This window comes from Thamnophis elegans, chromosome 10 (genome assembly GCF_009769535.1).
Source record: "Thamnophis elegans isolate rThaEle1 chromosome 10, rThaEle1.pri, whole genome shotgun sequence".
Lineage (NCBI taxonomy): Eukaryota > Metazoa > Chordata > Lepidosauria > Squamata > Colubridae > Thamnophis > Thamnophis elegans.
In genome coordinates this window covers 24,286,560-24,301,359 of record NC_045550.1, presented here as the reverse complement: position 1 = coordinate 24,301,359, position 14,800 = coordinate 24,286,560, and the positions used below count along the sequence as shown (strand labels likewise).

General features: G+C 36.5%; 1 protein-coding gene across 6 annotated transcripts in view; it reads right to left on the bottom strand.

Annotated features, from left to right (window-relative positions):
- BTRC (beta-transducin repeat containing E3 ubiquitin protein ligase) overlaps positions 1-14,800 on the bottom strand; it is a 195,848-nt gene that overhangs the window by 13,872 nt on the left and 167,176 nt on the right. For all 6 annotated transcript variants that reach the window (XM_032225194.1, XM_032225199.1, XM_032225196.1 and 3 more), the window contains 7 exons: positions 14,284-14,380; positions 12,362-12,499; positions 11,707-11,825; positions 7,380-7,629; positions 6,720-6,838; positions 3,543-3,653; positions 136-214 (listed from right to left, as the gene is read on the bottom strand). In XM_032225194.1, the coding sequence (XP_032081085.1) occupies positions 136-214; positions 3,543-3,653; positions 6,720-6,838; positions 7,380-7,629; positions 11,707-11,825; positions 12,362-12,499; positions 14,284-14,380 (913 nt within the window). The remainder of the gene's footprint in view (positions 1-135; positions 215-3,542; positions 3,654-6,719; positions 6,839-7,379; positions 7,630-11,706; positions 11,826-12,361; positions 12,500-14,283; positions 14,381-14,800) is intronic.

Sequence of the window (14,800 nt, the reverse complement as noted above, 5' to 3'; positions counted from 1 at the left end):
TAAGACACTAAAGGAGTTGTAGGTTTACATTGCCTATTAACTCCTCTTTCCTGTTCACCAAATTCCATTTCATTATATATTAATGAAATTTCATTATATATTAATATTAGAACACAGTCAATTGAAAGCTCTTACCACAAGAGTGCGCAGGCAGAGGGTTCCTGAGGGAGCACGGGGATCAAGCGCAGCTAACAGATCCCAGACCTTAATTTTTCTGATAAGGAAAAAGAAAGGATACAATTACAATTGTAATTACCTTACAATATAAGGTAAAATTAACTGCCCTCAACCCAACTCAAGATAATGATTAATATATATACCTCAATGAAAACAATCTCCTCAAAACTATAAGACAGAAGTACATGAAGTATAAATTTCTTCAGAAATTTGCCTTTCTACTCTAAATCTCCCCTTCTGCCTACATGACTTACTATGCTATTAGAAAATAATAATAATAAAGGATGCTAAAACTTAGACTAATGACAAAGAATGATCAAGCTGTGTAGCTGCTCCATGTAATTCCTATAATTAACCATGTGGCATTAAAAAGCCCAACTAGAAGCACCTTCAGCAAAGACTTAAGTCAAATGTAAAAAGTTAGTGGCGGGAAACATGTTAGACTAGGACCCACATTCAACCTCCCTCTCAGTCCTAAAGGTTTATTGTGTTACTTGAGGCCAGTCCAACCTATCTCGCATGGTTTTTTTTTGTGGGGAAAACTAGTAGAGAGTACTATGCTTGCTGCCTTGAGCTACTGGAAGAAAAGCAAATACATAATACATAAATGTGTGGCAAATCAGATATATTTGTGTGATAGCTCTTAGCCGTGATCCTCATTTGATTATTCTCATCAAGTCACTGACTTAGATCATTACAATAACAAAGACAAGTTTTAAATAGGAGAAAGAAGTTTCTTACTAAGGAACAGTCTGAGTTATTTTTCCTTATGCAAAAATAGAGGCACAGAGCAGGAGAAATCTGTTAATTTGTTTGGCTAAGGAAATATAATATGAAATTTCTGATTTAACCTAGTTAGTTTTATATGTACAGCATAAGAAATAAAAATTATAAGAGATACTAAAATAGAGGAAAATATGAATATTGGAATTGTGAGAAAACACTGATTATTCATTATCTTGATTCTTACTCATGTAAAAACAAACTGCAGCAAATTTGCACTTTTAACCCTTCTCTGAACACAGAACAGCTCCTTCCACTCCCTTTATTTTAATGGTGTGTAAGAATATAGAGAGGGTGAATTCAAAATGATCATAGACAATAACCACTTCTATTCAAGAAATAGGGGACAAAAATAAAGCTTGAAATAATATATTTCCAATTTCTTTTGCAAACTCAAGTTAACTATACTATTGCACAGTACACCTGGTATGTCAGCATTTCTGGTTAGTATTGATGAGTGTTTTGTAGATTTTAAAAGAACATGTTTTCTGTGGCACTTTATTTATTTGTATCCCATATTTATTAATTTTACAAATAATTCAAGGCAATACACCTTCCTCCTCCTGTTTTCCCCAAAACAACAACCCTGGGCTGAGAGAAACTGGCCCAAGGCCACCCAGCTGGCTTTCATGCTTAAAGTGGGACTACAACTTTCAGTCTCCTGCTTTCTAGCCTGGTGACTTAACCACTACACCTATGTTGGCATTCTACAGTAGCTTTCTGATTTATTTGAATAATTGTTTTGACATATAAAATTGCATGGTCTCTTTGACATTTTTACCCAGATTAGTTTCTTCCAGATAACCTGTATATTATTTTGCTGTGCACTGTAGCTGAGTCTTCAACAGAACACCCTTCTTTTTCTCTGTTCCAATAATAAAGACAATGTTCTAGAAATAAGATTTTTTTCATCTTTCCAAACTCATTAAAAGTATACATGGAAAGATTTTAGGTTGGATGGCTAGCCAGTTGGACGAAAAACATGAGATTTTGTTTTTACATATCATAACAGCAGCTAGACTTTTGTATGTAAAAAGAATGGAAAGGCCTACAGAAGAATGGATAGTGATGTTAATAAAATTGGCCGAGATAGCAAAGACTTTGTCTAGTTTTGTTTCTACATAGAAACAACTTTTGGACTTTTTGCTTGAAACTGAAAAAAAAGCTATATTAATTTTGGGATGTGACAAGTAGAATTGTTTATTATTATAGAAAGTGTATATTATTGAACTTTAGATCAAAACGTTAATGTATTTTATATTGCAAGTATATCAAAGAAAGTTGAAACCTATCTTTTCTCATTTTTCTATCTTTTCTTATTCTTTGCATCTTTCCCTTCCCATCTTTTTTCTCTTTTAATTACTTTTTCCCCCAGTTTCCTCTTTTATTTCTTATGAAAATTCAATAAGATATATATAAAAAGGTATATGAAAACTTCATGTAAATTAAGCTGGTCCACACCAATAGATCTAGCAGTTCATTTCAGAAAAAGAAACTTGAGTAATATAAATGTAAATGTATATAAATGCAACCAAAATAGCACTTAGACTTACAGTCTATATCGCTACTTAGTGCTTTACAGCATTACTAAGAGATTTGTAGAATCAGCATATTGTCCCCAACAATCTGGGTCCTCATTTTACTGACCTTGGAAGGATGAAAGCCTGAGTCAACCTTGAGCTAGTGAGAATTGAACCCCTGGTAGCAGAATGGGACAATTCGCCACAGCCAGGTCACTGTGGCCCTCTTGCCTGGCCAACTTACTGTGGGACAATTCACCATGGCTAACTCACCATGGGACAACTCACCACAGGACAATTTAAAAATTAAATTTAATTATTTAAAATAAACAAATAAAATTTAATTTTTGTAATTCACATATCATTTTGTCTCTCCTTTTGCGTCTATTCTTTAATTATTCCACTATTTCTTTGATATTAGTGTAACTTTTCTCCCGCAGCAGGTTGGCTGCAGCAAGTTGGCTGCGGCGAATTATCATAGACCCCCTGGCAGTGGACAGTCTACTTACAATACTGCATTACAACCACTGAACCATTACAGCCAGTTAAGAAACTATTATTTTAGAGGACAGCTTGTAACAGAACAGCAAGTTAATCAGTCTGTCACAATGAAAAGCTGATTCTGAGTTGAGAACCTGCAATGAAGTTGAATTTGGGTTTTATAGGTACGTTTTGAAAGCAATTGTTTAATGGGCATAAAAGATCAGTAGGAAAACATGAAATAATAGATGCAATACAGATAAAAATGATATAAATGCAAATTAGATGTTTTGAATATTCCAACAATTATATATAAACATTATCTCATTTTTTGCCCATCAATGAGAATACTAAAAAAGTTGATTAATAACAAAGTTATATTACATTACATACATTTTTTAAATCTACTATTAAAATGAATCAAATTGTTTTCTTTTTTGCAGTCCACATTTCAGGAAGATTATTTTTTGATGAAGTGATTTTTCAAAAGATATTTTTAAATTTCTAGTTTTCAGGTTTTAAGTCAGTTTAGGATAAACAAATAAGGTATTCATGAGATACGTATCTCATCATGACTCTCACCCATCATAGGCTCCACTGACTATCCTCTTGCTATCAAAACGAATGCATCTCACTAGTTCCTCGTGGCCTTCCAAGACCCGCAAACAGGCCCCACACTCAATGTCCCATAACCTGTTGGAACACAAGAGAAATAACCATTTTATTTTTAAAACTCTATAACTGAATTATAAATTGCAAATTGAACCTGCTTAATAAACACTTAAGTGAGGGAATTTGAATATATCTAAATTTCTATTTTGTGTCTGGGGGAAAAAAATCAATGTTTAATGCAAAAGTTAATTTCTTTCTTATCCAGCAATTTCAGAAACAGCTGACATGATTTAAAGTCCCTATTGGAATTGCTATTAGGACTAAATGACTAATAATACATAATTGAATCCAGATAAATTGGCCAATAGTAGTCCATATGAGCTTGTGATAACATTTTCATATTAGACAATAGTATATTTTTTTGCTGTAAACTGAGTTTGTTAGTGGAAAGAGACTGAAATGTGAGTTTCCTCTACAGTTACATCTAAAATGACTATTCTTTCTTAAAACATTCTATTGTCAACCTGGGTAAACTTTTTAGCAACTGCCAAATTGCATTGCATGTGATGATCACGTTTGGAGCTTCTTCACAAGCGTCTGAAATTGCATCTGTTATTTTATAAATGAAATTGAAAGAAAGAAACATATTACATCAATTGCAATGGCAGATTCATAATAAAGTGAAGGTATGAAGTTATATATGGATCTGAGTATATGCACTTAGAATCCTTATAGTTCAGTATCCATTATAAAACAACTAAAAATTGACTTGTTATTCATATGAATCTGGCATAACAAAATCTATAATTAGATGTGCATACCAGTCATTTAAAAGAGAATACTAAAATTAGGGATCTGTAATTCAAGTCTATGGGACTGTTGCCCTAGGGAGCAGGTGCTGTTATGGATAAAAAGACAGTTGTTGTACATTTTATGATCCATGGAATAAATGGCTATATAACTGACTGAACTAAAAGTATCTCTTTGTGAATAGTTCATTTTTACTTCATTTCTACACTCTGAAAGTCCTCTGAAATGCAGCTTTTAGGGTTTATAAGGTATTTGTGGGAATGTGAAGAATCAAAAAGAATAACTGGAAGAAACCTAGTTACGTAAGAGAGATATTCAGGAGATTTTTAAGCAGATGGAGTTCAGTTTTATCAGTTGAGCCTATGGCAGAGCCATCTTTTTGCTTTAATAGTCTCTCTCCCTATAAAATAGGTTTTAACGTTGTGGAAAAATGATCAAGATAATTTTTCTGACTACAGGGCCATTCTTGCCAAAATGCATATAGGGAAAGAATTATCATATCCACTTCAACTATGCTAAAGGAAACATATATAGTTTGTGATGCTAGCCAAATTTAGTGCAGTGACATAAATTCTAGTAGAGTGATTATGATTTTATTAATAGCTCATGTTTGGCCCATTACCCTGCTCTTTCTAGCTAACTCTGAACAGGAACTGTAGTATTAAGTAACAGCGTCTAGCCATTCATTCCTCACATTTGGCCATGCTCACTGAATTCTGGAGAATTAAATTTCATTCTGCTTTTGAGATTTCAGTGTCGATTCTGTTAAAAAAACTATAGAACCTATTAAAGAAGAGTGAGGAAGTAATATAGAATACTGAAATTATACTCAAAAGGTTTACAACCCACTTTCAAAAAACAAGAGGCATAGGAGAAACACTCTGCAAACAAATGCTTGAATATTAACTCTAAGAAGCATATAGGTCAACTATGCATTCAACCTGAATTCTGTTGAGATGCAACTGCCAACTGCAGCAAAATTCCAACGCAAGGTTTTTATTCAATGTAAGCAGAAATATAATTGTATTCCTCTTTAAATTTATTACCATATTGACATTTATATTAGTTTATTTTACTGTATATGGTACCTCTAGTTGCTTTTCCAAGATCCACAATATTTAACTGTTTCTTGGTTGGGTTACTACTAGTGTTTGTGTTTTCCCAATTTTATACTTTTAGGTTTATCCTGTTTGATTCTTTTTCCTAAATAAAAATGATAGGCAAAATCTACTGTTACACTTCCAAGATCGTAGCATCAAACAAACTTATTTCACAATCTCTGTGACATTAATTCCAAAGGATTAAACAAATAGAAAAAGGATGAGCCTAATGATAAGAGTTACTAATAATGCTTATAATTCAATGACTGAGTTATAAGTTAGCAGTTAAACTGCTAGTAGTAACTTTTTAAAATTGACCTTAAACATTAGTTCAAAGAGAGCTTGAAATCATATTATTCATGGCTAGTGTAAAAGCTCTATGCCAACACAGGATCCTTGTCATGTGTCTGAAACATGACAAGGATCAGAATATTGTCATTGGTGGAAGGAAGTATACCTAAATAGAAGAATGTTTTCCAATAATGCTATTATGGTTTACATCACAAGAAAGATTGAGTTGGGGGTAACACTTGCACCTTTAGAGAAGCAGTTCACTTAAAACATTAAGATAGCTTTTAAATTAGTAAACTGGATTGTATAGGAAGACACTGCAAAATTCACGTATTCACTTCCTTATTCACAATAATTTCCAAGCAGTAGATTTTGCCTGTCATTTGCTTTCCTATCAAATCCCGTCCAATTATCATCTGAACATCATCTCAAAACTGTAATATTTGTAGTACGGAATGGACTGGTGTTTGGATTATTTCTAGTGAAGGCAGAGCAAGTGGACTTTTTGAATCCAGGCAACTTGTTTCAAAAGGGCTTCAAGTGCTATGAGAAAAAAAAGCTGGTAGTTATTAGTTGGATTTAAGAACTGTATTAAAACAGTACAAATCCAACTGTTTTCATGCACAGCACTAAATCATTAAATGCAATCTCTTATTAATGAGTGTACCAAATGTGCCAGGGAGAGAAAGAGTGGATATGAGTGTTCCAAACAACAACTTTTCATACAAATAATGTGTAGCAGTAACCTAAAGCTTCCCTTCATTTCTAAAATAATATATGATGAATACAGAAAGAATCCACATGCACACACATAGAAGCTTTATGTCAAAGTATCTTTTAGTTGGAGTTGCTATTTATATATATCACTGTTATATGCAAGTCTGTTTGCCTTGACCCCCCCCCCCCAAAAGGCAGCACTAGTCAGTACTAATCCTATGCTTCATACCTAATTGTATTATCAGATGAACCACTGACAACTAGTCTATCTCTATATTGTAGACATGCAATGCCTCGCTTGTGACCATTTAAGGTACGAACGAACTCACAGGTACTTGTATTCCATACCTATAAAAGAAACACAAAGAAGAAAAATGATAATTTGGAAATATTACATATATAACAGGTATTTGTATGAGAAAGACTTACAGTATATTGATAATAGAACCAGGATGATGAAGTGGTTAGTGTTGGCTTGGGATTGAGTGTAACAAGTGGTGGCACAGTGGTTAGAATGCAGTAATGCAGGCTAACTCACTGCTCACTCCAGGAGTTCGATTCTTAGCAGCTCAAGTTTGACTGAACCTTCCATCCTTCCGAGGTTGATAAAATGAGGACCCAGATTGTTGGGGGCAATATGCTGACTCAGTAAACTGCTCAGAGAGGGCTGCAAAGCACTATGAAATGGTATATATGGTAAGTCTAAGGGCTATTACTATTAAAGAGTGTGCAACAAATTGTGATTTAGTTTATGGAGTGACTTTAGGACAGTGACTTATTCTTTCAAATCTTACCTATTCACTGTGTTGCTTAGTTAAAGGTAGAATATTAATGAAATAAATACAATAAATTAATATATTCAAAATCATACTGATTTCAAGGTTTGCACCTTTATAGTTCTATCCCCTGATGCTGACACGATGTATTTGTCATCAAAGTCTACCACATTAACGGCTGCTCTGTGTCCAACCAGAACCCTTCGTAAAGTAATGTCTGTTGGGGAGGCCATGTCCCAAACAGCAATGGAACGATCCTTAGAACACGTCACCATCATCCCATTATTAAAGCGCAGGTGCAGTACCGCTTCACAATGATGGATCAGGGTGTTGAGCATCTCACCAGTATTTACATCCCACACTCTGGAGTTCATGACAAAAGAGAAGATGGAAAAAAGAAGGCAATGAGTTTCTTATAGTAATTATAAACTTCCTATCACTACATGAAGTATCAGAAATGTCCTGAAAAAATGTGTTACGTGTTAGCCTATAAGCTTTCTTTGAGAAGAATTGTTTAAGTAGCATATGTGACATTAAGAAAATACAATAAAAATACATTCTTTATCTGAGTAATTTTATGAAATAGGACATTCTTACATCCATTTTTAAAACATAAACAACAAATGACATAGTCTGGTCAACACTGAATCATGAACATTTGACTGAGCTCATGCTTGAATCAAATAGCAACTTCTAGAGAAGCATTCAGATGCTGCATAATTCCCACAAGCACAGCAACTCATCATTTGTTCTGAAGACAGGAGTTCTTCAAACACTACATATCAACCATTTAGTTAAAAATGTTTTCATTTGCCCTGTTCAGTCAGCACAGTATTAACAGTACTGTAGAAATATTTTAAATTAGGTGGTCTCTGTAGTTATTCCACATGATTAATAGAAAAATTAAATTTTAGAGCAAGGGGGTCAAACTCAAGGCCCACGGGCCAGATCTGGTGGGCGAGGTAGTTGGATCTGGCCCGTGGGGCCGTCCTGAAAAATGTAAGGGGGCTGTCCCATGTCGCTTTGGCCCAGTCTACCCAATGCTACTTCAGCGCAGTCTACCCATTGCAGCTTCAGCCCATCTATCCAATGTGACTTTGACCCAGTCTACCCAGTGCGAAGAGGAGACATGCCAGCAGTTTGGGGAGTGGCGTCTGTTCCTTCTGCGTTCCGGGCCAGGAAGCAGGAAGGCCTACAGTATGGAGCCAGGCAAGATCTTATCTTTATTCTCAAGATTCGGGTCTCATTAGAGATTCTCCAAAGAGATTGGTACCCGTGTACGGGGCTGCTGCTAGATTCCATTTGGACTTGTTGTCCATCTGCCAACTATGTAGCCAAAGAAGACGCCTCTAAGTCCCCGAGGTGGATAAGGCTCGGGATACGAATTTAATAGAATCCAGGGTGGCATCTGCAGAAAACTGCATGGCAGAAATGATCTTAGTGAGGTCTTGGTCAAGATGCTCATCCTGGATTGGGATGCGGTCCTGCAATTGGCACAGCCACATAACTGCTGTGTGGTAGAAGCAGGAGGCCGCCATGGCAGATTTAATTGCCCAGGCAGAAGTTCTTACACAAGGTAAGTTCTGCATGCTTGTTTCAACTTATTGGTCACATCCCCTGACACCACCATGGAGGAAATGGCCAAGGTTGCTATCGGAGCATCTACTGTGGCCAACTGGAGGGCCTGGGAGAATGCCTGCTCCATATTATAAAAGTGGCGGTCATTACTCCCAGGATTGGGTAAGATGGAAGGACGGGCCCACACAGACAAAATGGCCACTGGAGGCTCCGTCGATAGCGGCTCAGGCATGAGGAGACTACAGCCAGCCGTTAAAAAACGTGCCTTGGCTTTCAAGCCACGACTCATCTTCCCATGCCATGGCTCATCTTTCCCAGCCGCGGTGCGCCCTTTGAAGCCGAGACTGACTCTCTGAGCCGCAGCTCACTTCTTCAAGCTGTGGCACAGTTTTTAAAGCCGTGGCTGCTCTCTCAAAGCTGCGACATGCTTCTTTGAAGCTGCGGCTATCTTATGCAAGCCGTGGCACGCCTGTTGGAGCCACAGTGCGATCTTCCAGTCTTTGCACACATTGGAGTGCCTGCAGTCGCTCCCCTTTGCTGCTCCATTGGAGCCTGTCATCCCCGCACACCCAGGGACCAGACAGGACTCCTCAAGGCCCAGAGGTAGGAGAGAAGCGCCAGAAAGGCTCTTCTACCTCCTCATGAGACAGTGAATATGGTCTCTGTGGCCAGCAGCATCAATTTGGAATAGCCAATCAATAGAAATAATCAATTTGACCAATGTAGAAAAAACTGCACAATTTCCTCTAATGGAGCCAAAGCCAGTGCTTGGACCAAAGACTGAGAGGAAACTGGGAGCCAACGGGAAAAGGAGGATACTTAAAGAAATTTCCCTCAGTCTTTGGACCAATCAGGCTTTGACAAAACCCAGCTGTAGCCCCTCCTACCATCTCTACTGGAAAATATAGCATATTTTACAGCCTGCTAAATAAAATTGTATATAAGCAAAAATTATTGATTCAGGTAATATGCCGATAATATTTTCTCAAGGATAGTTATATTTATATATGTATATGGTATATATGCATTGTTAAATTTGAAATCGAGGATTTAAGCTTCTCATTTTCAAGCTTACTTTAATAAAAGCACATGGCACCTTTTCTACCTTTATAAACACCTCCTATCTTTTTTGTTTCCGAATGAAGTTTGACTTGAAGAATCACTAGTTCAGCATAGGAACTGTACAGTACTCACAATCATAAGCCAAGTAATCTCACAATTCAAACTTCACTTTAGATATGAACTCCCTAGTTACAAATAACTCTTCTTTCTGCCTTATCCCTCCCACTCATGCTTTTCATTGTCTACAATATTGGGCTAACACTATTGTGAAATGAAATGCACATGTTACTATTTTTACAAACACATGAAGCTTCTTAGATTCATTCAGGCATGACAATTTCTTGCTTTGATTATACTCATGTATCGGTAGTTCTCGACTTGCAATGGTGATTAGGACTGGAATTTCCATTCCTAATCAATATAGTCATAAAGCATGACTGCACTCTTTGCAATGATAAACCCTGCGGTCCCATTTGCTGTTGTTAGATAACACAATTTCTTGCTGGCTTCTCACAGACAAGACAGTGGGGAAGCCAGCAGAAAGTTTGAAGCAAGTGAAAGGCAAGTGATTGCTGATACGTGGTGGAGGGATGCAAGAGGGTATTTGAGGTTGTGAGGGAGATATGGTAAGGTTCAGGGAGAGTATGAGAGAGGTACAGTATGGTTCAGGGTGGCGCAAATAGGATTGTGTGAAATTATTATGGAGATGCAGCAAGGATTGGGGAAGACGCATGAGAGTGCATGAGTCACTGGCACTGCGTAAATGCAGAGGAGGTGAGGGAGGTTGTGGAGATGGGGGAGATTTGCCCCAGTGACTTGCAACCTTCCCTGACAGCTGTAGGGAAGATTTCAAATTGTGATCACATGATCGCAGGTCACTGCAACCAGTTGTAACTATGAGTCAGTTACCAAGCACTGGCTGGTGATCAAGTAATTGAGGAACTGTTGGGATGGACCTCCAAGGACCAATTGTAACCACCATTCATTCAGCATTTTGTAACTATGAACAACTGCTGAATGGTCGCAAGTCAAGGACTACTTCTAAGATTAGGACAATGCATCATAAATATAAAATATAAAAGGATGTATAATGCTTGGAAACATTAACACAATTCATTAAGTACATGTAAGATCATATTAAAAAAAATACCTCAAGAGTTGCACTGAGGAGCAGTTTTCTGATCATAACTAACAATGCTTGTCTTAAAGCTATAGATAGCACAAGAATTAGCTATCTTACAGATCTCCTGCTCTTTTATGGAGGCCTACTGGATGTGCTTTTCTTTTTGGAGATCAGAAACTACCAGGGACAACATTTTCTCAGAGTTAGTGTCTAGAGGACACAGCATGTCTCCAACCAAGCTTTATTCATGATGCACCTACTGTGAACGTTTTTAAAGCATCGATTACAATCTTTTCTGGCACACCAAAGTTTTTCACGAAATTTAGCTGTTGGAACCAATATAATAATTAGTTAATATTTGAGTTGAACTAGGGCAACTCAGGTTCAAGACCCCACTTGACCATGAAATTCACTGGGTGACTTTGAATCTCAGCCTAATGTACCTCTGGGAACTGCTGTTGTTGGGATACTTAGCACAGATGTGATAGAAATGCAAATACTAATACTAATAATTCTTTTAACTTTTTTATCTGTTTTGTTTGTTGGCAGCAGACTATATTAATAAGTTGTTTTAAAAATGTTCACTCTAATCACAATGACATACTGTAGGCTGGTATGGTGGTTTATATTAGTTAGAAAGACAGAATGAATAGATTTTTAAATAAATAGCTAGTTACCTGACAGTGGAATCTGAAGATCCAGTGATGATTACTCGCTCGTCATACTGGAGACAAAGGACTGACCCAGTGTGTCCAGTCAGAATCCTCTTGCATTCTAGGGTATTTTTGTCCCAGATCTAGGAAAACAAGAGAATACTAAGATTTTATCACAAAAGTAACAGACTGCACTGCTATATCGTCTTTCTGTTTCCTAAAACACAGCATTTTCTTTACTAAGGCAAACAGAACTTCTTTAAGTAGCACACTACGCACTTTGTATTCCACAGGCACTTTGGAGCAATATAAACTATCCTTAATATCTCTGTTTTTAATATGAACATCGTATTTACTCTTCTCATTAGGGAACAGAAAGACTTTAATTACTGAAGGACCAATAATATGGTTAGCCATGAATATAGCACAAGAAAATGAAGCTGGTATTATAGATGTATCCTCCCTATTTGAAACTGATAAAAGAAAATCAATATATTTTTAAGTCAAACTCAGCTGAGATAGGTTATGGAAAAGCAGCTAGTTTTTCTCATGGATTGCCTCTTCCAAATGAAGTTACATTTCACATTATTTTAAGGAATAGGTCAATTCCTTTATTATGCTGGCATTCTCTTGCAGAATAGATTTTGTACTCCATTATTGTACATTGGGGAACTCTCACCTTGATTGTATTGTCTCGTAGACCACTCACTATCTTCTGATCATCATACTGTAAACAATAAACACCTTTGCTAGTTTCACTCCTGCAGTGGATTCTTTGTAAGCTGTGCCTTCCACAACGCCAGTTTGATTCTATCGTCTGGGGAAGAGAGAAAAACAATTTTAAAGTGTGGAACAAATATCATGGAAATTTTACATTGCTGCACTCATGGGGCAAGAGAAGCGGCTCTAGTGCTGAACCTATTTATCATTAGATATTCCCAAATGTGCAAGGAGAAAGGACTGCCTGTTTCCTTTCCCAATCTTTAGCTTTCACAATGTATTAAATCCTGCTAAAATTTCACTGTCATTTATAAAAATCAAAAGCACCAGCTACCTAGAATATAGTATTGTTAATATAGGGAATGCATGGTAAACTGAGTTTTACATTCTTTTAAGATCCATGTTCTTCCTCAATACCTGTAGTCTTAAAAAATGTAGAATATGAATGAAATAATAAATAGGATATTTGACAATTCTCTATTACACTTTCTGTTTTTTATTTACAATAAGCATGGAAGAATTATTAAAGTATATATCATTTATGTAATTTTATTCATAATTATAGGTTGTTCTGGTTTTATATTTTTAAGTTTCACTTCAATTCTAAATTAACTTCTTAATACCAAAGTCCTACCATGAAGGAGTGGGAGCCTGGAAGAAAAGCCCTTCATACTGGGGATCCCAGCATAAACAGTGGACAGAGCTAAGGCAAACTATTATTATGATTATTTTCAATTTTCCGCAATTTGCCATAATGACATAATAAAAACAAAAATTTGAAACATTTAAAGAGGCTTTGAAAGTTGTGCCTATTCACCCAATTTAACTCCGAGAATGCCTGGAGAGAATGGTCCAAGATGTCTTCTTGTGACCTGGCCATTCAGAATGGGAGAACTCACTGTGGCCATCTCACCGTGGGCAACCCATTTCGCTGTAGCCATCTTGCCGTGGCCCAACTCATTTTGGGACAATTCCATGCTGGATAACTAAGTGCAATAAATGTTATCCACCACTTTCTTCTACATTATTTCCATTGACAAAAAGGGAAATAATGAAGAAACAGTGGTAGATAACACTTATTGCACTGAGTTATCCTATCTGGAATGTCACATGACGAGTTGGCTGAGGCAAAGTGGTCACAGTGAGTTGGCCATGGTGAGTTGTTCCAGACCATGGCTATTAGTGATCTCTCTACCAAACCACCTAGTTTTGATCTGCCTCACTCTGTCTGGACAAAACTGAACAGAACTAGATGTGACACAGGAAGAAGTGCCTCTGGCCTCTATCAATGGGGGTGGAAAGATTCCTCTTGGTGTGACTGTGGTGCTGATATGCAAACTATTAAACATATTGTACAAAACTCCCCATGATTGCATTCTCTGGTTCTTTTATTTCTGCATGAAATAATGCCAGGGACAATCACGTGGATAGCAGAACTGGATATCCTGTTATGAGGCTGTTGTAATATGCCTGTAGAAATTTTGCATATAACTGCATGAATTGTGTGTATATGTTTACTTCTCTTTGTCAAGTTTTCATCTTGTGCTAAATAAAAAGTTGCACCTAAAATTTTGAGGGGGCCACCGAATATGTATCTCTGCACTAAAGTATCAGAACACCCTGCACTAATTACAAATTGATCTAGCCTACAAGATATATAAATGATTCAAAAGTAAACTAATGCATATTTATGTGAAGTAGACATATGATTTTTAGGAAAATGTATAGGCTTCATATTCCTTTTTAATTCAATACAAACACATATCATATTTGGCTGGAGGTAGGAAAGTCATAGATGAAGCAATGGAAATGAGCCCAAATGAATGTTCTATGACCCATCTTACCCAGTTACTTCCTTCATGTGTTTTCTCTGATTCTTACCTCTATATCTTGTATAATTTTGGGATAAAGTGCTCTGTAAAATGAATTTGGTGGCATTATCCCATCAGGTGGTTTGTTTCTAAAAATATATTGTCCCCTTAAAGAAAGAAATGAAATAGTATTAATTTCAGTTGCCTGGTTTAATTTTTTGTACAAGGTTGTTTAATATTTCAAACATTCCAACTGCTTGGTAGAGAGAAAGTTTATTATAAAAAATACAGAAAAGATGATTTATTTTTCCCCTTAATATTGCCTTTTGAAATGGGGCAATTCCACCAGGAGGAAGATACCTAAACATTTTTCTCAGCAGATTATGAATAAAAAGATTAAGGAACTGTTGGAAAAATACTTACAGGTGTCAGTTTTGATAAGGAACGCATCTTCATTAGTTGTCATTGGACAATAGGGGAAACAATTTGTTTTAGTGTTAAAACTAGTGTTGTGGGTCATAAATTCTTTAGGAGAAAGTTTCAAAATTTTCTTTCCACAAGAGACTCTGATTTTCTTTAAGAAAACT